General features: G+C 50.7%; 2 protein-coding genes across 12 annotated transcripts in view; both read right to left on the reverse strand.

Annotated features, from left to right (window-relative positions):
• AFAP1L1 (actin filament associated protein 1 like 1) overlaps window positions 1–919 on the reverse strand; it is a 68,722-nt gene extending 67,803 nt beyond the window's left edge. For all 3 annotated transcript variants that reach the window (XR_003522123.2, XM_027605865.2, XM_027605863.2), the window contains exon 1: window positions 812–919. Coding sequence is in view for 2 of the 3 variants with exons in the window: in XM_027605865.2 (XP_027461666.1) it covers window positions 812–827 (16 nt within the window). In the remaining variant the exon portion in view is untranslated. The remainder of the gene's footprint in view (window positions 1–811) is intronic.
• Window positions 920–11,039: 10,120 nt separating this feature from the next.
• The window catches only part of ABLIM3 (actin binding LIM protein family member 3), a 109,501-nt gene continuing 95,910 nt past the window's right edge, over window positions 11,040–24,630 (reverse strand). For all 9 annotated transcript variants that reach the window (XM_027604999.1, XM_027604997.1, XM_027604996.1 and 6 more), the window contains 8 exons: window positions 23,589–23,653; window positions 22,184–22,331; window positions 20,898–20,927; window positions 20,266–20,324; window positions 19,185–19,245; window positions 18,463–18,470; window positions 17,840–17,920; window positions 11,040–13,205 (listed from right to left, as the gene is read on the reverse strand). In XM_027604999.1, coding sequence (XP_027460800.1) covers window positions 13,092–13,205; window positions 17,840–17,920; window positions 18,463–18,470; window positions 19,185–19,245; window positions 20,266–20,324; window positions 20,898–20,927; window positions 22,184–22,331; window positions 23,589–23,653 — 566 coding nt within the window. In that variant the 3' untranslated portion in view covers window positions 11,040–13,091. The remainder of the gene's footprint in view (window positions 13,206–17,839; window positions 17,921–18,462; window positions 18,471–19,184; window positions 19,246–20,265; window positions 20,325–20,897; window positions 20,928–22,183; window positions 22,332–23,588; window positions 23,654–24,630) is intronic.

Below are 24,630 nucleotides of genomic sequence, written 5' to 3' on the forward strand. Positions count from 1 at the left end.
GGGTGGATGGGACCCCGGTGTTCTGATTGCCAGCCTTAGACACTGCCCGCATGTCCAAGCAGGCCCCTTTTTTGCGGACACATGCCTTTGAAGTGTCTAGGCCTCTTCTTAAGCAGGGCCCCCCTCAAGTGCTGCTATCTTTTCTCACGTCAATTTACACACGCCCTGCCTAATCTCTGAAACTTTTATCAAACACACTCAACTCCTGAAAAAGCGTCGGAGCAAGAAGGGGCCTCACAGAGACCATCAATCCAGCTTTGTCACTAGTCCAGAGAGGGAGAGGGACTGGACGAAGGTCACACAGCTTGTCGGAGGCAGAGGCGGACTCAGACACCCACGCGCACCCTGGCACGCATGTCCCTCCTTCTCTCACTGCCCTAGGCAGCTGCAAACTCGGGGCTCCCGGGGCCTCTCACGGGGCGCACGCTGCGAGCTTCACACGTCCCGGTGTTGGGGAGTGTACCTGCCAACCCTATCTTACCCTTCCAGAGGGGAATGGGGTGGGAGGAGCTCGCTGTCCTCAGGAATCCTGTGGGGCATTCTTTCATGAAGTTGACTCTGAGTGTATGAAACTGGTCTTACACACAGCAGGCCACTCGGGCCCGGGACGCGAGGGACTAATCTACACCCGGGCTGCCCCAGCCGCAGGAGGCACCTGTCCACCCTGCCCCGGGCCTCCCACCCCTGACCCCGCGCCCGCTCCGACTCCTCCTCAGCCCTCCACCCTCCTCTTCCTCTCGGACCCCCCGGATCGCCGTTCTCCCTCCCCGCCCCGCGCGGTCGCCAGTGTGGGCGCCGCAGCTCCTCTTACCCCGGCCTCGGTCCATGGCGCCGGCGGTCCCCGGGCGCGCGGAGCAGGGCGCAGCGGCTCCGGCGGGGCTGGCGGCTCTCTGGCCCGGCCCCGCGGGAGCGCCCTCCGCGGGCGTCCCCTCCCCCAGACAGGATGCCCGCCCGGCGCCCCCGCCCGCGCGCGCCCGCCCCTCCACGCCGCTCCCGGAATAGACCCGGAGCACGCCTGGCCCCCTGGGCGGCCGGCCGGCCCGGTGTCCCCGCTCCCGCACACGCCCGCGCCACGCCCTGCCTCGCGCACGCCCCCGCGCCCCTCCCGCTGCGGCCCGGGGACCCACTGCCCGGTTCACGCGCCCTCGCTCCCGCGCCCGCGCGGCCCACCCCCTACCGGCCCGCGCGCGCGGTCTTCCGCTTTGCTTGCATTCGTCTGGCGATGGGGGGCTTACTGTCGCACCTTCCAGCTCATTCCATCTGCAGACTGCCCAGACTGTTAGAACATGTCCCCCGTCCCCCCCCCCCGCCAGTGGAATCAAAACTTCTCCCTACAGCTGCCACTTTTTCTGACTTTGGGTTTATGGCCTCCATTCGACAGGTCTTGCCTGAGCACCTTCTAGTGCAGATAGTGGACAGGGCACTATACCGGTGCACCGTCAATCATGGTGTGAGAAAAGAGTGAAATACTAACAATAAAGATCTCCAAAAAGAAGATCGTCGAAGACAAGGACAAACAGAGACGATTAAAAGGTGGGCAGTGCTTGGGATACTTAAACTTTGGAGATTCTTTGTGTATTAACAGATGAAGAAATATCAAAACGGAGGGATACAACAGAGTGGAAGTGAATACTCTTAGCATACAAAATATAGTGCACCATAAGTGTGCTCTTTCCAAAATAATTGCAGCGTGTAGAAAAAAATACTGCTGTGGCCAGTGTGGCTGGCCCAGGAATGGGATTTAAGTTTAAAGTTGTATGAAGAATGTCAACTTTCATCCTATTAGTGTGTCTCTGTGAAAACAGGTACAACTAATTTACAGACAATGGCAAATGTCTAAATTTAAGACCTTCTATTTTTTTTAAGACTTCATTTATTTATTTGACAGAGAGAGTCACAGCGAGAGAGGGAACACAAGCAGGGGGAACGGGAGAGGGAGAAGCAGGCTTCCCGCAGAGCAGGGAGCCCGATGCAGGGCACGATTCCAGGACCCTGGGACCATGACCCGAGCCGAAGGCAGACGCTTAACGACTGAGCCACCCAGGCGCCCCAATTTAAGACCTTTTATAAAGTGAAGTCCAAGCCCAGTTGTCCTCCTAGACACCCTTCCTCCCCAAGATGGGCCAAGTCTCTGTTTTCAGTTTTGACTAGGGAACTCCTTTGACTTAGAACATCCTGGCATTGGGATCACCTTGTGCAAAGGCAGAGAGACGGGGAACAGCTTGGGAAAGAGAATCCTGCCTCTTCCTGGACCGGGAGTCTTTTCTCCGTTGCTTTTATGGGCAAGTTGTAATTAATGCTGTCTTCAAAAAATTGCCTGTGTTGTTTGCAGTGTGTATGCGGTCACACTCAGAGGAAATGTGGGGTACTGAAGAAAACAATAGGATTTGAGTCCGAAAACTTGTTTGTGAGGTCTTGCTCTACGAAGGGCATAAGACTTGCTTGCTCATCTGTGCTTGGGGAGACCTCTTATTGACCTCATAGGGCTGCTGAGAGGGCAAGTGAAATGATGGTACAAACCCACTTTATAAACCATAAATAGCTATAAAAATGTAAGCCATTATTATTTTCCAAGTTCCTCTTTGTTCCTGCCTACTTTTCCAATTTGAAAAGGTCAGTTTAAATTCTAAAGCAGACAACCAACAATTTACAACTGGATTAAGTTCCCCAAGTTCACTGTTGGAACTCTGAAACACTTGGAAACAAGGCTGTAAATGGCAGTTAAGTTCCCAGGCCAGCCCATTAATACTTTTAAAAACATAATATTTCATTTGAGAGAATAAAATAATATAAAATATAACAATTGTAAAGACAGATGGAGGCTTTAGTAGATTTTTAAAAGAAATTTTGGAAACTTTTAAGGACTTTGGAGGTTCATCAGAGAATTGGAACAGAAAAGTCAAAAGGGCTAAGGAGAATTTCTATGGATCTGTGGAATAATTTATGGAGTGGGATTAACTGAGCTGTGGACCGGGGAAAATGGATAAGTGGGAGAACACAGTCTGTGCACAGTTCTGCTAAGCATTAACAAAAAGATGCGGCTGTGGAGGCTGGTGGTTCTGGTTTAGATAATTACTCATAATGCCCACTCGGTGGCACTGTTGACTAAGTTGACTACAGCTTGGTTGCCGGCAGGATCACTGAATGAGAAACCCTGTTTGTGGGCTCCCAGTGGTGGAATAACTACATATATATCTTTTCTGTCCTTTTCATTTAATGGGGTCTATCGTCACCATAGAAACGACACCACATTTCATCAGTTCCCTTAGGAATATGTGTTGCATTCTGTGCAAGTTCCTATAGGGAGAAGTAACACGAAATAGGAATGGGCTCTGTCCTCAAGGACTCTACAGTCTAGTAGAGGAGATAAATGTGTACAAAATAAATGAGTTACAAATTATTATGTGAAAAGTACCAGAGGAGAGATAAAGTGCTCTTAGAGTTCATCAAGACAAGGCAAGAATTTCTTGCCAGTCATGGACACAGTACAGGATGACGGACATTTGGGGGAGCCCACCACGGGGAGAGTACATGGCAGGCAGAGCAAACAGTGGAAACAGAGTCACAGAGACGGGAGACCGCAGGATGTGCCTGCAAAGCCATTTGGTTTGGTGCCATTGTGGGGTGTCGAGTGGTAAGTGCTGGTGAAGGACTGGGATGGAGGTTGTGGATGCCCTGTTTCCTCCTTCCCTTGCCATGTCTCTGCATGAATGTGACCCTCACAGAGGTTTTTTTTTTTTTTTGGCTCTGTACTAGGTTTGTCTGGTGCTGTCTAAAGACTTCTGTGTGGAGAGCTCCAGCTCTGTAAAAAGATATCAAATTTGATCCCGGTGAACAATACCAGGAAGAAAGCTTTCAACTCCCTCATGCTCCCAGTCTTGTGAAAACAAATGATACTCCCCAGTCTCATTCTCAGCTTATCAGGTGGAGCTGGGAAGCCCTGGGAAAGAAAAATTTGGAGGCTAAAGATTCTGTGTCCCAGTGAAAGAAACGTCCTTTCGCCTTCTACCTTGTCACCTTGCCTCTAGGTCCGTTTGCACCATGGCCACCAAAGTGAACATTCCACGACCCCAATCAGATTCCCCATAAAAGTATGTGATGGCCCCCCTCTGCCCTCAGTGTAGAGTCCAAGTTCCTTATTATGGTGTGTGGGGTGCCTTCTTCACTGACCCCCTTCCTCGGCGCAGGCAAACAGCTCAGGAGACCCTGGGAAGAGTCAGAGAAGCCACAGATCGGGTGTTCAGACCCGGGTTCTTGAACTGACTCTGTTGCTCTGTGCATCTCAGTTCTTTTGTTGGGTCGTCAATGTTTAATTTCCTATTTGCTTCTCTCCTTGCCTCTTCCTGGCCCCCCAGATTGCAAGCAGTGTGAGGCTGGGTGCTGTGTCTTACTCCCCGATAGCTCCTACAGCCTAGTTCAGGGCCTGGCACCTGGTGAGCGGACATAAGTACTGTGGAGTGAGTCCGTGAGTAATTGCTCAAGGGCTCCTGAGGCTTCTTCTAATGCATGTGTCCTGGAGGGAGCCGTTTATCCTCTGGGAGTGTTTGTTTGCTCACTTATTTGCAGGGGGAAATGAGATAGCAGCGAGGTGTTCTGCAAGCACTATGTCTCTGCGTCCCAGCCTTCCTGCATGCAGCTGGGGGCAGGCAGCCCAGCCCACTGGGCTTCTCCCCATCTCAGGGCCCCTCTCCCAAGCTCCTTTGTGCAGGGTGAGCTGCAGAGCCCCCTGTTCGAGTGGCTGCCCAGGGCTGGTGGCCCGATGAAAACTTCTCTTGTTCCACTCGGCACAATGTCGCCATTATGGCCCCTACCCAGGGAAATGACACACGTCTGCTGGTCCACCCCGGGCCCCGGAAAGCAGATAGAGATATGGGTGGTGGCTGCTGGGAGAAAAAGAAAGAGTTTCATGGCTGAAAACCCCTCCTCTGGTTGAACCTTCGGGTTTCTGTTCCAGGGCACGGGGCTCCTACCTGCACCCGGGCCACCGGGCTCGGCTTCAGTGGGGAACGGAGCCCAGTGCGCTGGTTGTGTCTGGAGGAAAAGAGCTTTTGTTTTTATGCCCAAAGGCTGCACCTATTTATGTTTTTATGCCTAACACTGCCGCAGGGGCTACCTACCTCTCTTCTGAAAGGCTGCGTCGTGGGCCCCATTTTCACCTCTGTGCTGCAGGATGAGACCAGGCTGCAGCAGTCCACAGGGAATTTCTGAAACCTGGAACCACAAAAACTTGAGAGCAGAGAGGAACTGGAGAGGTTAGCCGGGATGGTCTCTCCACTGGTCAGGTAAGGAAACTACAGCCCAAAGCACACAAGGCCTAAGAGGCAGGGCCAGGAGTGGTGTCCAAGGACACCAGACTTGATGTCGCCAGAGCCACACTCCTGCCCCCATAACTCATTCTCTGCCATTTGTGGGACACACTGGGGGAAGAAAAGCAAGATCAAAGGCATGATCTTCAACCTCTCTGAACCCTCGATGACTCATCTAAAAATCATCTAAAAATCAGGGGCTAACAACAGCCCCCTCACAGGGGGCTTGTGAGGCTTCAATGCGACTGTGTATGTAGTGTGCTTGGTGCCTGGCCTGGCACAGAGGAAGCGTTCTCCAAATTTAGCTCGCACTCTTCAGGGAGGTAGTTGTTGTACGGTGGCCAAATTCATGGGCTTCGGGGTGAGACATCCCTGAGTTCAGGTTCAGGCTCTGCTATGTACAGCTGTGAAACCTTAAAACGAGTTACTTATCGAGAGCTCAATGTCCTCATCTGTAAAAGAAGTACCTAGAAGATTAAATGAGATATGTCAGGTGCTCACTCCAGTGCCTGACGCATTGTCAGAGTGTGAGTTATTATTGCAATCAATATGGGTTTCCTCTGCAGAGGTGGTCAAATGCTGCTGGAAATGTTAAGGGAGACTGACATCGCAGCCACACACCCAGGCTGCCCCCTGCAGGCGGGTTTATGTAAATCAAACCGTTGGAAATGTGATAGATTCTGCCAGATTCTTTGCCTTCCCTGCAAGAACACCTCATATTCTTAAATAGGAGGCTGACAGAGCTTCCAGCTACTGTTACCCACAGGGTCTGTCAAAGGGTGGAATTTTGTGTGTATATTTTAAAAAAGTTAAATAGTGCTGCTATTTTGTCAGAAGGACAAATTACACAGGACCATTTCTCCTGGTCCAGGTGGGTAAGACCCTGTCTGTGAGTTAGACAGACAATACCTTCTTTATCCACACGAAGGCATAGGAGACTTCACTTGAGACTCCCCTGTTAAGGTTAATTTTCTCTAGGAGCAGGCATATTGGTCACGACTTCTTTGGTGGCAAGTGACAGAATCAAAACTCAAACCAGCTTAAACCAAAAAAGGAATTCATTCGCTCAGAGGTAACTGGGGAGCTGAAGGGAATGAGGCTGGCAAGCAGAGCAGTCACCGCTTTGTCTCCATCTCCTGACTCTGCCTTCCTGTGCTTAGTCTTCATCTTCAGGTGGTCCCTTTCAGCCTGTGGGGAAGAAGGTCCGGCCACTGAAGGCCTGCTGGTCTTTGTAGGTGGAGAGTCCAGGGGAGAAAGTCATTCCTCTTTTCCTGCAGTTCCAGCACTGGCCAGAGGTGGCACTGGTAGTCTGGGTAAACCACCTGATCAAGGCATGTAGGAAATGCTGAAGGGTCAAAGGCACACAGGACACCTCCCCTGCAGCCAGGTACTGAGCTTGAAGTACATGATTCCGTCCTTACCACCCTGTGAAGTAAGTGCTGTCATTCCTATTTTGCAAGCTAATTTCACATGGTATATTAGTGTGCTAGGGCTGTCCAAACAAAATCCCACGGACTGGGGCGGGGGAGGGGGTGGGGGCTTAAACAATGGAAATTTATTTTCTCACAGCCCTGGAGGCTGAAAGTCCAAGCTCAAGGTGCCAACAGAGTTGGTGTCCTCTGAGGCCACCCTCCTGCTGCGTCTTCACATGGGCTTTCCTCTGTCACTTGGTGTCTCTGTGTGTCCCAGTCTCCTCTTCTCATAGGGGTACCAGGCTAATTGGAGTAGGGCCCACCCTAATGGGGAATGCACGTCTCCTCCCCTCCCACTTCCCTCAGACAGAGCAATGCTTCCCATAGTGTGGAATTCAGACTACTGGTGGAAATGTGGTTGGATTTAGATGTTACACAGACCACCATATTGGTAGAGTTACCAATTTATTTGAATTTGTATTAAAAGCATATCTATCACTGGTCCTTATGAATCCATACTTTCCCTGATGTTGCTTTAAAATAGAAATGTCGGGGTGCCTGGGTGGCTCAGTTGGTTAAGCGACTGCCTTCGGCTCAGGTCATGATCCCGGGGTCCTGGGATCGAGTCCCGCATAGGGCTCCCTGCTCGGCCAGAGGCCTGCTTCTCCCCCTCCCACTCCCCTGCTTGTGTTCCCTCTCACGCTCTCTCTCTCTCTCTCTCTGTGAATTAAATAAGTAAATAAAATCTTTAAAAAAAATAGAAATGTCATGGGATGCCTGGGTGGCTCAGTCATTAAGCGTCTGCCTTTGGCTCAGGTCGTGATCCCAGGGTGCTGGGATCGAGCCCCTCATTGGGCTCCCTGCTCAGCGGGAAGCCTGCTTCTCCCTCTCCCACTCCCCCTGCTTGTGTTCCCTCTCTCACTGTCTCTCTCTCTATCAAATAAATAAATAAATAAAATCTTAAAAAAAAAAATGTCAGGTATGAGTCAATTGAGAGAAAATACCAGGTAAATAGCATCATGTAAATAAAGAATCTGGTGAAAATTGAGAAGGTTGTGTTTGAGTGACTGAAATTCGGGGAACACTTCTGGTCATGGGCATAGAAGTCACCTTACTTTTGACCCAATTCATCTGCACACTTGGCCCCAGTTTGAACCATGTGAGAGTGTGGGTGAGTGTGTGTGTGTGTGTGTGTGTGTGACTGCAGGCCTTTGGTTTCTCTTGCCTATGCTCCTGTACCAGTCATTTTGGACCAGACCGGGTGAAGAGGCAAGGGGATCCTGGGTGGTAACGAGAAGCTGGCCCTTGTCTTCATAGCTTCGGAATTTTATTTATTGAGGGTCTCCCTCCAGGGCTCTTGAGTGGCTTGACCACAGCTCATGGCTGTGTATATAAGTAGGTGTTTATCATTGTGTAGGCAAGATTTTTAATTTTTTTTAAAGATTTTATTTATTTGAGAGAGAATGAGAGATAGAGAGCACAAGAGGGAAGAGGGTCAGAGGGAGAAGCAGACTCCCTGCCGAGCAAGGAGCCCGATGCGGGACTCGATCCCGGGACTCCAGGACCATGACCTGAGCCGAAGGCCGTCGCTTAACCAACTGCGCCACCCAGGCGCCCTGTGTAGACAAGATTTTTGAGCACCTTGAAGTCGATGTGAAACGAAGCATTTAAAACTTAATTCCACATGGGGTATTAACGGAGCTGGCATAGTTCTGTGGAGTTAATTACTATGAATTTTAGCAGTGCTTTCCCCTCCTTGAATTTCAAGCCCTCCTCCATGTTGGGCTCTTCGGCAGCCAGCTGCGGCTGCTGACATCTTCCACAGCTTGTTCCCCGTTTCTGCTCCAGGGGCCTGGTGTGAGGGACGGGCCCCAGTGCAGGCGAGCTGGCGGCTTGTCCTGCTCTGCTCAGATGCTCCATGGGCCTGTTTCTGTGGCTGCAAAATGTGGCCATTGTATTGACTTTAAGCTCTCACGTTCTGTGATTTCTGTGCTCCCTCCCCCTTATATTCTGCTTTATTAGCGTAAGGTTGCCCCCCAGTGTTCAAAAAGGTCATGTGCACGGAGAAAAGTTCCCTTCTTGAACTTCGGCAAGGCTGGTGTGGTGGTGTTTGTCCGTAAAAGGAAGACGGTTTAGAGCAGCACTTCCCTAACCTCACTATGTGTGTGAATCACCCACAGTCTTCTTAAAATACAGATGTGGATTGAGTTGGCCAGGGGTGCAGCATGGAATGCGGCATATCTCACAAGCTCCCAAGGTGACTCCAATGCTGCTGTCTGGGGACCACACTCCAAGGAACAAGGCCCAGAGCGATTTTCCCTGCTTCTAGTAGGTTAGCAACCACAGTGCAATCCAGACAATATCCACAAAGCCTGAATGAATGAGAGGCATTCAGTCTCCCTGCATGTTCTGGACCCTGCCTGCCTTTCTCCTTCTCTTTCTTTTTAAAGTAGGCTCCATGCCCAGTGTGGAGTCCAATGCGGGGCTTGCACTCATGACCCTGAGATCAAGATCAAGACCTGAGCTGAGATCAAGAGTTGGATGCTTAACCAACTGAGCCACCCAGGCACCCCCCACCCCTTCTAATCTCATTCTCCCCTTCACTCACTCTTCTCTGTCTTCACTGGAACATTCAGTTCCCCAAATACACTGAACTCTCACCAACCACAGTGCCTTTGCACATGCTATCTCTGTGCTTAGAGAGCTCCTGCCCCTACTTTTCCTTTGCATACTTCGTTTTCATCCTTCAGCGAGTATGTGAAGCAAGCTCCTTTCTGCTCCTCTCTGCGGTACTCCATCTGTTGTCTGTGCAGCCGTTATCTTTGTGTGTCATCTCTTTTCCTGTTACTTACTTACAGTCTGTTCCCTCCTCTAGACCAGAGCTACATAAGAGCTCACACTGCCGTACTCACTGTTGAATCTTCAGTGCTCCTGCCTCCCCCTAGATGCTCAGTAAGTATTTCCTGGGTGTGTGTGTGTAGGCAGGGAGCAAAGGAGCATTCTTTAGTGTCCTTTTGCACATTTGAGCCACCTGTCTGGAGGGGCCATGGTGGGGATGATTCTTAGAAGAATCATCTGATGAGAGGTCAGGAAAGGAGATACTTTTAAGCCACATTTCATCTTCAGAGATGTCAGAAGTGAGATAAGTGTTTATCTTAGGATACAAATAGGAAATACAGTAGAAAGAGAGTAAGTCTAACATTTCTTAGAGTTATGTCAAATTAGTTTATGAAACGTTGGATTAAACAAAGGACAGGCCTTTGTGGGATTTTGGCAGTGTACACTGTGGGTCTCTAAGGGGAGGGACAGTGACTGTGGCAGGGACACTGTGATTCACTTATCCAGAGGCCCTTCCTTGTCTGCCTGTCTCTTTTCTTTCCCAGCACAGCACTTGCCACCCACTATCGAGGCTCAAAATGCCAAATACTCAACTTCCCAGCCTTCTGTGCAGCAAGGGCATGAACCTATTCCCTAGTTCTGCCAGTGGGACCTGAGAAGTCTACTGAGGACTTCTGGGATAGTTTTCTGATCAAAAGAGACACATAAAGGGAAATTTCTTTCCTGTTTTTTGATGTGGTGGTGTGAAGACACGATGCCTGGAGCCACAGCAGCCTTTTGTAAACATGAGGAGTCACATCTCAGGACAAAAGCCACTGTATTGAGGATGGTGGAGTGGAGAGATGTAGAGAACCTGGGCCCCTGATGGCATCATCAAAGTGTTGAATTGATTAGCCCTGCACTTGGATTTCCAGTTGTGCAGGACAATATGGACTTTCATTGTTTAAGTCACTTTTAAGAAGGCGCTCCTTACTTGCAGCTGAAAGCATCCTGACTGCTAAGAGGGTCTAAGCTGGTGTCTCTAAGCCCAAACAGGCTGGACTTGGCTTCTGGCTCCATCACCGTAATTATAAGTCCTCTTGAAAGCTGTTTTCTCATCTGTGAGTTATAAATAATTATTCTTGTCTCCTCCCTCTTGGGTTGTTACAGAGGCTGACGTGACATGATGGGTGTAAAGTCTTCAGTATAGACCTCGGTACACTGTCAGTACTCAATAATGAAAACTATTATTATTATTGTTAGTTTTTGGATCATGGAACCATAGCTGTTGGAATATCCTCCACCATCTTGCAGAACCCCATTCTGCAGGACACAATCTGGGTGATGCTTACCTTGTCACATTTTCTTAATTTACAGAAGGAGAAACTGAGGCCAAGAGAGAGCTGCTCTCTAGACTCTTTTATTTTGGAAAATGTGCACAGTTCAGCCTCTTCCCATATCACACATTTCCACTCATACCAGAAACAACAGAAGGACACGGGTCTGGGTTGAAATTATGTGCTTTTATGGGAAACAAAAATACCCAACAACAATAACAAAAGCCCTTCATCTTGCCAAGTTCTCAACCAGTGAAAATGAGGCAGTTTCGATGATTGCGTCTGGCTGGGGACATTTCTAAGGGGTCAGGACAGTTGAAAGACACTGGCCAAAAAGAGAGTTGCAGAGAGGGTTGATGTTTTAAATGAGAGTATGTTAGACCTCCTTCTGGCCTCTCATCCTATCACCCTTTCAAGTTACAGTCTCCTTTCAGTTTACAAAGATCCTTCCTGAACTTTGCTCAAATGCAAGCTCTTCCAGAAAGTGTTCCTTGGTCTGCACCAACTTGCATCTGCTTTCTCAGTAATTTCACAAACACGTTCTCATGCCATCTCCCATCACTTCCTGCCTTGCATCCATCATGTGTGAGTCCATGCCTGACGACACCCAGGGTTAGCAGGCATGCCCCCCAGCCCAGATCCTGTGTTGATCATCTCAGTGTCCCCATCTCCCTCCCCCATTCAGTGCTCAGGATACAGCAGGTGCTCAGCTTCAGCAGGTGCTCAGTGAGGGTTTGCTGGATTGGAGTCAGTTCCCTATTTGCCACGTCACATCACCAGCCTCTCGAGAGTCCTAATGGTTATTTCCATATTTCCACTTCTTCACCTTCCCTCTATGACCTCAAAATGATCTACATCAAGGCATCTCCAAGAAGGAACAGACCCCACCAAACATCACCAACTGGGGGGGTCAAAGGTTTGGGGAAGGGAGGAGAGAAGTTAACATCAAGCTTTCGTCCCTGTTCAAGAAGGCAAGAGGGCAGGAAAGCAGCCACCGGGGAAATCCAGGGTGATCATGAGCAGTGCTGGCCACTGCTTCATTTTGGAATTCCATAAGCAGCCATTCTTCCAAAGGTTTCCCCTATGAAACACGGCCAACTTTGAAGTGGGAGCTGATGACTGGTGGGGGACTGGTTCAGTTGCCCTTCTAGCCCAGGGACCAGCGGGCCTAGACCGGGAAGCTTTCTTTGGGACGTGGCCTGTATTATGTTTAGAGGGGTGTTAGAGGTTGTCTGTCTAGTTGTTCTGTTGGAGCTATGATGGGAACGTTAGCCCTGTGGTGTGTTGAGTTGTCAGGCACATAGATCGTAGTAAGGCTGAAGAATACGGGCTGTAATAATGGGCCTCTCCTCCAAAGTGGGGGGGAAGGGTCAGGAGGTGCTGGGAGCAGTGAGGGCGAGCGGAGGGTCGCAAGAGGTCCTGCAGCTCCAGTTCTAACAGGTGCCCTGCTCTGGCCCCTGCTGCCAGCTCCCGTGCCTTCCCTTGTCTCCACGTCGGGGCCAGGCAAAGGGGCCAGCTGGAAGTGGTGGAGGGAAGGGAAGTGCCTTGTCTTCTCCTACCATGAAACTTGGACAAGGGAGAGGTTAGGATCCAGGGCAGAAGGAAGAGGACTGAGGAGCTTCAGAGAGGCCAAGGCCCTAGCCACTTCTGTTTGCTGCTGTCTTGAGTAGATCTGAGGCCTCCACGGCGAAGTGCATCACCCCTAGAGAGCACCGAACTCCTAACTGGGGGAGATGAGAAATTTCTTCACGGGCTCTCAAAGGTGCTCAGTGACTTTGGGAGATCACTGTGGATCCTCCCATGTGAGGGCCCCTCTGGGGCCAGTAAGGTGTGAAAACTGCATGGTCAGCATCTACCCTGGTGACTGGGGAAAGAGCCGAGAAGCAGAGAGAAGAGAGACTTCTTCAGGCACCTCCTTTAGGAAAGAGAGTTGGACCTTGGGGAACTCAGGTTAGGACAGATGTTTCAGTATAAAAAGGATCCCCAGTAAAAGGATGGGAGTCTCCTCAAATCCCTTCCCAAACCCTAGAGCACTTAGAAAAGAGAAAGTAAGGAGCATAAAAATATCTCGATGACGTGGGCTTGCCTGACAGTACAGAAAAGCAAGTCTCATGGCAGGCAGTGTGTCCCATTACACAAGAGAAGATTATACCGAGCTTCAGTATAGAGATTTTACATATATCTTTATATAAATGCATATATATTTATAGAGCCTCTGCCTAGAACAGCCGGGCTTGCTTCTTCAGTTCATTCCTCTTCCAGAGGGCCAGCCGGTCAAACTCGGAGATGGTCATGCCGAAGACCTGGTAGAACTCCTCCTGGGACAGGTGGCGCTGAAAAGAGGTGGGAGGGGACAGAGAGGGAACAGCCTGAGGACGACAGGTGGAGGCTGGGGGCAGGTGTGGGCAGAAGCGGACCCTGTGTGTTTCCTCTGGGTGTGCCGTGCCTGGCACAGCATCTGACCCGCAGAGGCGTGGGATGAGAAGTGGTGGAATGCAAGACTGTGTGCATGAATGTTTCCTGGAAGGGGCCTCCGTAGCTGGTCTGCAGAGGCCTTCCCTGCCCAAGACTCAGGTGGGGATTCGGCCTCACCCAAGTGCCTCTCTATGCCTCGTGGCCTCCCCTGTCTGCATCCTGCGCCTTGCATTCTGTGCCCCGGAGGATGTTTGAATTAATACGATTCTTCCTAACTTTGGGAGTAAAAGGGGGGCATGGCCAAGGTTTTAGGCTGTACTTCCTCTTGTTAGTATTTTTACAAACGAGCTGGAAGGCTATTCCTCAGGCCAGTCAATGAAAAAAACTGATGTTCATATTTCTCCACCCACTGAAATGTCATTTTGTTTCTTTCTTACATGAAAACAAATATGCCATATAATGAAACAGGGTTCTGCATTCCTTGACAGGTTTTCTCCCTCCTTTCTGCCTGCCCTCCCTCCTGCCCTTCCAAACAGCCGAGGAAGTTGATACATTGTCAAAAGCTTTCAGAGTTAGAAATATATGGCACCTGAAATGTGGCAAAATGTTAACAATTTGTGCATTTAGGTGAATGGTAGAAGGAGGTTCATTTTACTCTTCTTGCAACTTTTCTGGAGGTCTGAAATTTTTCAAAATAAAAATTTAAATTATGTTTGAAAGGAGATATATAGGGTATATATCCTCCCTGAAAACCTCCTGGAATCACTGAGATGACCTGTTGGTAGCAATCATGGTAGCCCACTGAATGTTGAAGGAGATTCACTGAGAATTACGTATACAGCCACACGGTAATTAGCCCATTCTCTGGCCTACGTGAACTGATATTTTGGCCACATTTCCGGATCTTGAGGCAAAGGTAACTTTGATACTTTTGATATATATCATTGGTTGCTGGTGGCTTTGAGCTGATTTTCCAATACCAGGAATTCCTTGCATTGCATTTCTGTCATGCCCATGAATATATATATGGTCGCCCCCATTTTCTCACTTAATCCTTCCAACCCCTCTGAAAACCAGACATTATTTCTTTCTAATTAAAAGATGAGAAAACCAGAAGTCAGAAGTCAAAGAGTTAAAATGACTAACTTGACGAAGAGGGAGGGCGGGAAGGAGGGAGGGAGGGACGGAGGGGAGCTGGGTAAGTAGCAGAGCTGAGACCAAAGGCCAGGCCTTCTGCTTGCAAACACAGTGCACTCTTGCTGCCCCCTTGGCCAATCCCATTAAACATTCATAAATAAGTCTTCCTATTATGAAAAATTTCAAAAATACTCAAAGGGGAGAAAATAGCATAATGTACACCCAGGCCCATTACCCAGATTCAATAGTTATCAAGAGTTTGTCACATTTGCTTCACCTACTGTGTTTTGCTGAAGTATTTTCAAGCACACTTTTAGACAGCGTATCGATTCCTGCCTCTCTACCACACCATCATCTCCCCCACATACTGGATATTTTCTTAGGTAACCATGAGGGCATGAGCAAACCTAAAAACAACTGACAATAATTGTTGCCCATAATAAAATTCTCCCAATTGTCTCAAAACATCTTTTTACAGTTTGGCTGTTTGAATAAGGCTTCAAACAGCATCCACATATCACAGTTGGTTGTTGTACCCCTTCAGCGTCTCCAGGCCAGACAGTGCCTTCTTTGGTCCATGCTGTGTACTTGTCAATGTTTGTCTCACTGGCACTCGAGCGAGGGCTGAGAAATGCTGTGGACACGGGGGAGTTCTCTTCTCAGCTCCTTCCACGGTAAAGACGGAGGGGGACTGTCGGTTAGTCTCATCTGTTCTTTTTTTGTTGGAGGGTGACAGTTACTATTGATTCTCTAGCCCGTTTTCTCTGCTGTGCCCCAAAATCTTTTTCACGAGTTTCGATGCCAAGGAATGGCTGACTCAACTGAGTCCAGGGTCCGCTGCAGAACACGCTGGAGGAGCCTGAGGCTCCCGGCTCCCCCTCTGTGAAGGACCAGCTGGAGCCTCCTCTCTCTTGCGAGTTCTCAGAGCCCCTAATGCCGGCCTTTTCCCTATGACGCTCTCCACAGGCTTGAAAGCATAAAGATGAAGTGCACGGGCTTTCGAGCCAGGCAGACATAGGTGTGTGACCTTGGACAAGTTACTTCAGTCCACTGAGCCTCGATTTCCTCTTCTGGAAAGTGGGAGCTTGCTAGCACCCACCTCCTGGATATAGGGAGGGTGAATGCGACCGCGCAGGTCGTGGACAGCGGCCCGCACGAGGGAAGCACTCAGCTGCGGGTCCCCCTTCACTCCTGCAACGATCTCTTCACGTGTCTGTCTTGTGGGGGAGTCTGGTCCTCATGCCCTTTGATTTCATTTCCTCCTCATCCTCTTCCCTGTGCTCATGTGGCGCAGCCACGCTCACCACTTGCTGTCCTCGCCTGGGTTGGGGCCTTTGCCGTGGCTCTTCCCTCTGCCTGGGATGCTCTTCCTCCTTGTATAAGCATGGCTAACTCCCTCTCCTATTTTGAGTCTTTGTTCGCATGTCAGGTACTCAGATCTGCTCTGACCACCTGGTTTAACCCTGCCGCTTACCTCTCCCTCCAACCCCCAATTCTCTGCTCTCCTTTTACTTCTTCCCTCAGCCCTATTCGTTTCCCATGTTCTAGATCATTTATTTATTACTTGTGATATTTGGGGCCTGTCTCCTCAAGTGAGAATGCCAGCTCCAAGGGGGCAGGGGTCCCCATTTTGTTCACTGATATAGTGCAAGCACCTAGAACAGGACCTAGTCTATATAACAGACTTCCAATACATATCTTTTGGGTGAATGACAATCTACACTCTGAGCTCCTTGAGGAGCTCTTCAGTCCTCCCCTTGAACTGGTGCAGGGGGTTGGGCAATGTTTGTAGCCCTGCGCTCTGGGCTCAGGCTCCATGGTAGACATCCCTGGGAGACTCTGAAAAATACCAGTGCCTGAGCTCCTTCCCCAGATCGCGATTTAATTGGTCTAGGCTGGCGTGTAGTATCAGTATTTTTAAGAAGCTTCTGATTCTTAGGGCAGGTTACGCTTCCCTAGTGGGAGCTTCTGGGTGTCCTGGAGGATGTAAAAGGGCAATCGGTCCTCCGGGATGAACTAGGTTTCCATCCCTTCACGCTGGCTCCACTGAGCTGCCCTGGGAGCTGTCCCCTTCAGCACCGGCAGCTACTCGCTGCTGGACCGTAAAGGAGGCCCTTGTTATAAATGTGGGGATAATCACCCGCTTGCTGGGCTGCTAGCCCAGCCTGCTAGAGCTGGAGGGACTCACAGAGCTTCCTGGCTTGCTCACATTCCCCTCTCTCTGCCCCAACCCTTTATTCTGGGCAAATTCCCAGCAGCCAGGTGAATGGTGGTTGATATGCTCATCCCAAGGGGTGCTGAGCCTCCTCTCTTAGAAACCTGCATTCGATTCGACATTTTCCAGTACTTCCCCTGGTCCAGGCCTCATGGTAGAGGACTGACCATTTTTGTCAGACAGAGGAAATGGATAGCTGGGTGCTCTGATACAAAGGAAGGGGGAGAGGTGTTTGATCTGCAGTCTGGACACAGGGTTGGGAGAGGCTGGAGGAGGGGTGAGGGACACATCCTGGGGAGGTCTGGGGGGCCCTGGGACACACAAGCATCACTACAGGGAGGCCCTAAGGTGTGAGGAGGCTGGCGAGATGGGAAGGGCATTCTAAGAAAGGGAGAGGCAGGGAGAAGCACCATAGAAAGGGCAGAGTGTGCTCCAGGATCGGGGCCCAGGGACTGGAACTCCAGGCCAAATGGAGTGGACCGCTGCAAAGCCCGATGCTGTGCTCAGCCCTGCCTCTGCTTTATTGATGCTGTCCCACTCATCATGAAGCTCTCTTTCCCCTCTCCACCCATCCAAACCTGCTCCTTCGATGTCTATGCATCCAGGACACCACCAGACTCTGTGCCAAGGCCTCTGTGGGTAGTGCCTCACTTACTTCCATTGGCACCTTGAAGGAAACACAATTGCCCCACGCCAAAGGGGAAAAAACTAAGGTTTGGAGAGGTTGTTCCTTGGCCAAGATGGCTGTCTAGGGACGGCAGGACCAGGGCTGGACCTGGAGTCTGATGTGAGACCACTTTATGCTTTTACCTTCTACACAGCGCTGACTCCCCCACGCTCCCCACGAGGAGCACCAGTTTTCTGTACCATCCCGCAGAAAACCGGTGCTGTGTTTCTGCTTATCAACCAGACTGCAGGCCCCTGCCGGCAGGGACCAAATCCAGCTCTTGTCTTAAGTCTACAAAAGCATCAGGTGGGGACATGCCATAGCTGTGCACCACAGATGCTAATTGAACTGAGAAGGCAGCACAACAATGTTTAGTCTTAGGCTAAAGATACCAGGTTGGCGTCTCCGTTTTTTCCACAAGGATGTGACCTTAAAGCTCTTCATTCTGCCTGCCCTCCCGAGCTGGGTTACATCAGGCAACTTCTGGAACCCTCTTCAAACCCAAAGGCTCCTGCTCAGTTTTCTAGACTCACCTCTAAACGTGTCCGGTCCACATCCTTGGGCAGCCGATTTCTTCCTCTTGTGGTCACCAGCAGCAGCTCATAAGGGTAGATCTGAGGAGAGAGGACGGGGTGGGGCTGGGGCACCAGGCTGGCTGAAGGTGGTGGGCTTATCCCTCCAGCCACATTTTTGTGTCTGGGCACCTCCTCTCCCCAGACAGGGCCAGAGATGAAAGTCTGGAGGAAGGGCTGCGTCTGTTCTCTTTGGGGGTGCCTGGAGGCCTCAAGGTACCTTCTCCCCAAAGGCAAAACCCGAGTCCCCTAATACTGCTAGGAATGAGCTTGGTGGCATTTGACATTAATGTGGCATAAGGCTTCCTAATTGTAAATGTCTAATGTCTGGTGATTGGCAAGCCTCCAGAAAGTCTCTGAGTCCCACAGGGAATTGTCTGATTTTAGTGGGCAAGAGACATAGGGCAGAATTCAGGGAAAGGGGGCCAAGAAGGGACTGGAAATGCTGGTCAGAAGAGGACCCTTGAGGTTATTTATTTGATGGTCCCTTTCCTGTGTAGATAGTGCTGTCATCTTCCTGCTGGGTCCCAGTGGAGCAGCATCCGGGGTCTCAGAGACCCCCAGAGTCTCTGTGTCTCCTTTACCTTGTACTCTGTGGAGAGACAAGAGAGACACACAAAATGGAAATACATTGGTTTTTGCTTTGCATCACTACACTAGACACTAGTCTTAGAGACTCTGTCCTTGTCGAATTCACCCTGAATCAAGGCTGGTACAAGCACAATGGATAGCTGGAGATACGGGTTGGGCTGATCCAAAGATAGGGTTTTAGACGAAAAATGACTTTTGTGATAATTAGAATAGTAATAAGAAGAATCTGAGATTGTGAAGCACTTGGGCAAGATCCTCCATCCTCCAGAGGAATCCCCCAGTGTTTTGATGCAGGCTTGTCCTCCTGCCTGAGCCGGCTTATACAAGCTGGGGGAGGCAAGCAGGAGAGCATCACTGGCAGAGAGCATGAAGCTCATGGAACGTGGGCTGGGAACAATGTGCATTTGGCTCTGAGTGTTTCCCTCCACCCGGGGCTGGCAGGCGACTCTAGCTCAGCAGTACGACCCTGCAATGGCTCTGGGAACCCAGATGAGACAGATGGCCTGGAGATCACCCAAGGCCAGGGACTTGAGAGGGTGAGGGAAGAGGAGGGGAAAAGGGAGGGAATGGGAAGTGAAAGGGAGTGTGGGAACTCGGGGTTTGGACAGAGCCCAGCGTGGGGCCAGAATCTGTAGTGATCGTTGGTGGAAGGTCAAGCCAGTTATCAGCAGTGCATCCAAAGCTGCTGCGAGTCCCAGGGGAGGCTGGTACTCACCTCGCATGCCCCAGTTGACGGCGTTCATGCTGTCATAGTGGAAGAGGTCTGCGCTGGGTGTCTGCAGGGGAGACAGAACCAGGGCTGGCCTGAGCAAGCTCACTGCTGCCTCCCTGAAGCATTCCCCCACCTCCCGAAAATGGCCTGGGGTGGACGGGACACGGCTCTTCCAGAGAAGCCTCGGTCTCAAGTCAGGGTGACCTAACTCGCAGCCACATCCCTGGTGCCTGGCGGTGGCACGCAGTAGGCACTCGATAAATATTCATTTCTTGGTGAACTACATTTCATGCTTTCTTTTGCTGCTCTAATACCACTTTTCCTATGAAATCTGCCCTGGCAGCTCTATTTAAAATTGCAAGGGGCGCCCGGGTGGCTCAGTCGGTTGAGCGGCTGCCTTCGGCTCAGGTCATGATCCCGGAGTCCCGGGATAGAGCCACACGGCAAGCTCCCTGCTCAGCGGGGAGTCTGCTTCTCCCTCTCCCTCTGCCCCTCCTCCCTGCTCATGCTCGCTCTCTTTCTCACTCCAATAAATAAATAAAATCTTTTTTTTAAAAAAAGATTTTATTTATTTGAGAGAGAGAGAATGAGAGCGAGCACGAGAGGGAAGAGGTCAGAGGGAGCAGCAGACTCCCCGCTGAGCAGGGAGCCCGATGCGGGACTCCGGGATCATGGCCTGAGCTGAAGGCAGCCGCTTAACCGACTAAGCCACCCGGGCGCCCAAGAAATAAAATCTTTAAAAAAAATAAATAAAATTGCAAGTTGCCCCCTCCCCAAACTGCTAATCCCCCCTTACCCTGCTCCACGTTTTCCTTCCCCCCATCCCCCGGCACGTTATTACCTTCTACATTCTCTGTAGTGTGACTTGCATACTATTTACTACTTGCTTTCTGTTTCTCTCTGCAAGAATAGAAGCTCCAAGGGGCAGGGGTCACTGATGTATTCCAAGTACCCGGCGTATATGAAAGCTTTCAATAAATATCTGTTGCATGAGCAAAAGTCACGTCTAGGCTTTGAGAGTGTGGAGCTAATGCTGGAATTGCTAACATCTTGGGAGCGACGGTCCCAGCACAGCCTCTCTTACCCTGTGCAGCCCGTTCCTTCGGTAGGCAGGCAGGGAGGCAGATTTGGAGATGAGGGGGTCTGAAAAGAAACAGCCAAACAATTCCCAGGAGCCCCAAGCCAGGGGTCCCTGTCCCGGATGCTGTCTGGCTACACATGGCCAATACTGTTCCCCGACCCCGTGGGAAGTGGGAAGGGGCAGAGGCCACCAGCTCCTCCCCCTGCTCTATAGACATGCAACTGACCATCTCAGGCATGCCTCGCCCGGGCAGAACTCCAGGCCGGCCCAAAGCCCATGTGCACGGTCTTGTGGCCTCACCCTGCGCACATCTATGCTCCTGTGATGAACCCCTGTGTCCTGGCCACAGCTGCCTCTGGACAAAGGCCCTGAATTTGGATTTGAGCTCAGAGCCCAGACAGGCAGGCTCCCAGGCAGGTGGAAGAGACGCATGTTCTTTCTCTCTGGGATCTATTGGGTATGGCAACCCTGGTTCCAGGACCAAAGATGGAGGTCTATGTCTGACAAACACAATGGGGTGGGCCATTTGCGATCAGTACTGTGCTGGGACATCTCAGCTACAGGGGACCTGCAACCAACTTGGCTCTGGCTCTCACAGGACACGACAGGCTGAAGGTAGGGCAGGCAGAACCTACCGCTGTCAGCCAGGTAGTGGGACCGAGGGGCTGCAAGAGAGAAAAGCCAGAGATCAGCATTCATGGGGACAGATGGACATGGTGGAAAGTTCATGGGGACAGACAGACATGGCTCCCATTCCTGGGCTACCCTAGCTGGTGGAGAGGAGGAGCCTCCTTCACTACCTCCTTTCTCACTGGTCAGTTTCCAATTGCTGCACCTGTACGGCATCCTCTCTCCCCTGCCCAGCACCCGGTGCAAAGCAGGTACTCTCTGGTATTTGCTGCACAGATGCCATTGAACAGAAATGGACTTTGAGCAGCACTGGTGCACTGCACAGAGCCCAGAGCCAGGGGCTGAAAACAGTGCCCCTAGGTGGTCGAACAGGGAAACAGGTTCATCAATTTAGCCTGGCTCTGCCATTAACAGATACTTAACTTCTATATGTTACTCAATCATGATTTGGTTTTCTCATAGTAAAATGGAGAAGGATAGTGTCTCCTTTATAGGGTTATTGTGAGGAATAAATGACATATAATACCATAAGGTATTAGCACAGTGTCTGACAACACACAAAACCCTCAATAAAACTGGCTTGATCATCTTTACTATCACCATCTTCAGTCTCACCTAAGGTCAAGGTGCAGTATGGTAAAGATGGAACAGCTTATGGCCTTGGAGTCCCTCTGACTTGGGCCTGATTCTGGCTCTTTCATTTACCAGCTTATTGATCTTGGGCAAGCAGTAAGCTCAGGTCTCTCATCTATAAAGTAGGTGATGAGAATCCCTCTATATTGCCAGTCTTTGTGAGGACCAAGAGTGATAATGTATTTACAAATGCCTGGCACAGAGGACTAACCATCAAGTATTGAGTTGAGACAGGATTTCCTGGTAGGACTGACTCCCACAGGGGTAAGGAAGGGAGGGAAGCATGTGTTTGTCCAGAAAGAGGGAGAAGTTTACAATAAGAGGATCTCTGGGCAGAGTGTTTGCATCAAGCTTCTGCTTGTTTACCTCCTATGATGAGGGGCTCACTACCTCAAGAGCCAGTCCCTCATATCTTCGAGCCATTCAGGCTATTACAAGACATTTTTCTTTACATTGAGCCTGACTACAAGTCACAGCTTTCAGATACCCTAAAGAAACAAGTGCCTGCTCATGGCAGAATATGGTCTTACTTAGTGTCCCATACAGCACCTTGCCAAGTCTGTATTCTAGACCCAGGCAAGGCCACAGGAGTTCAGATTCTTTGAGGGAGTTGAGAGGAAGTGCCCCCAGCCTGGCGGACTTCCAGGGTGGTGCTTACAGCCATTGAGGGACATCTCATAGCCAGCTGTGTGCAGGGCCTCCCGGCTGCTGGTGGAGCTGCGGGGTGGGGTCCAGGGATCCGCATAGGAGCTGGACCGGGCCTTCATCTCCTCCTTCAGAATCAGGCGGCCGATTCCGGTCTGGAGCTGGGCGTCGGGGAGGAGCAAGATGAAGTGGGAAGGAAGCAGAGAACATGAAACAGAACAGGCTTGGGACAAAGGCCGGGTGGCCAGATTCCGGGGAACCGCTGTCATTTTCGCCTTTCCAGCATCCCTCCCTCCCCGCAGCCTCACAGCTTCCTTTGGGACTTCGTCTCTCTTCACAAGTGGTCCTGTGCTCTGGGGAGGGGGAGGTGGGGCTGGTGGAGGGCACCAAAAGCCGGCCTGGCCCACGGCGGGTGCGTGGAAGGCTCCAGCCGGGCCAGGGAGGGCCTTCCTTGGGACTCTGGCTGTTGTTGCTGGCACCCATCTTTTTAAAAACACGTTTTATTGCGGTGAAATTCACATCAGATACAATTAACCACTTTAAAGTAAATGCTTCAGTGGCATTTAGTACAACCACCACTTCTATCTGGTTCCAAACAGTTTTTAACCCCTCCCCCAAGACCCTGGACCCAGGAAGTAGTCATTCCCTCTCTCCCTCCCCTGCCAGGCCCTGGTATTCACCAGCCTGTGTCTGGCTCTGTGGATTTACCTATTCTGCACATCTCGTATAAATGGAACCATCCAATATGTGGGCTTTTGTGTCTGGCTTCTTTCCCTCAACATAATGCCTTCGAGGTTCGTCCACATGGTGGCCTGTATCAGTCCTTTGTTCCTTTTTATGTCTGGGTAACATTCCACTGCATGGATGCACCGCATTTTGCTTCTCCATTTGTGAACGGATGGACATCTGGGTGATTTTCCCTTTTGGTTCTTGTGAGTAGTGCTGCTATGAAGATCATGGACGTGTGCTTGTTTGAGTCTTGGTTTTCAATTCTTCTGGGTAAATATTTCCCCAGGAGTGCAATTGCCGGGTCATAGGGTAAATCTGTGTTTAACTTTTTGAGGAACTTCCAAACTGTTTTCCCTGGTGGCCACACCATTTTCCACTCCCACCAGCAGTGCATGAAAGCTGCCAGCACCCACTTGCCACCACAGGAGAACCTGCACAAGCATGAGGCCAACACAGCGGTGAGCCAGCACAGGAGAAGAGAGAGACAACTTTCCTGTGGCAGTTTGCTGAGCAGCTGGATCTACCCATACCTGAAACTCCTCCTACCATTTGACTTTTTGGTTATGCAAAGCTACAGGTTTCTTTTTTCTCACATAAGTGGGTTTGAATTTGGTTTCCGTCACTAGCAAATGATCAAACCCTTAGTAACACACTGTCTAGGCATCTCATCCAGGGTGGAGCCTGCTCACCTTGTGCATGCTGCGGTCAAAATCGTCCTCCTCGCCTCCAGATGAGAACCTTCTGGCTCGGGGCACTGCCAAAAGACAGCTAGGATCAGCTCCCGTGTGTGCTCTCCACTCAGCCTGCCCCCGGCAGAGGGCACAGAGGGACGCAGAGCCTCGACAGGCGGGGGTTTCCTCTCGGCCCCAGCACTTTGTAGCCGAGTGGCCCTGAGCGAGTGTACTTTGGTGAACCGCCCCTCTGCCAGGGGCCTCCTGTACGGAGAGGCCCAGCAGCCCTTCCCTTTCTTGGGCGTGAGGAGCAGGGGAAACTGACGGCCCAAACACGGCTAATGAGCCTCGATATTGGGACTTTTGCTGTTGCTGGTGGGAGAGAGAAGTCCTCTTTCTGTCCAGGGTAGGATATTAAGCCTAGATGGGCTGGAGCTCATCTTGCCATGACCGGGGCAGGGCCAACCTGAGTACGGAGACACCCCAGGGACAGGACACGCTCTGATGACGGCGGTCATTCACCTCTGCATCCAGCTGTGCCTCACAAACTTTCACTCTCGTGACCCAGAAAATCCCTGTTTTGGCTTAAGCCAATTGGAGCTTTTTTTTTTTTTTTTGGTTTGTTCTTTTGTTGAACAAAAAATCACTGAAATGATGTAGGATCCCTCTTCCCACCACGCCTCCCCCCAAACACATGTGTCTCTCAGAGATCTCTGTCTCCTTCGGGGTGTAGTGGTGCTTGCGTCTTAGGTCCTTTTCCAAATGCAGAAGTTTTGGAGGGCAAGGAAGGGACCATCTCCGAGCTCCTGTGAAGCTTTGCTCAGAATGGACATTCAATTAGTAAAGGCTGTGTGCTGAATCAAAAAGGAGCTTGATGAAAATGCCTCCCCGTGCTTGAAAGAAACAGCTTGAGATGGCCGACTGGGTGGGATGGCGCCCCAAGGACCATGAAGACCCCATCAGGGTGCCTACGAGAGTCTTCCATCTCGCACAAACTGCCTTTTCTATCTTCCAAACCGCTTTCCACCCCACAGCCAAAGTGGTCTTTGGCTGATCTCGT

Source organism: Zalophus californianus, chromosome 5, assembly GCF_009762305.2.
Source record: "Zalophus californianus isolate mZalCal1 chromosome 5, mZalCal1.pri.v2, whole genome shotgun sequence".
In the NCBI taxonomy this organism is placed as follows: domain Eukaryota; kingdom Metazoa; phylum Chordata; class Mammalia; order Carnivora; family Otariidae; genus Zalophus; species Zalophus californianus.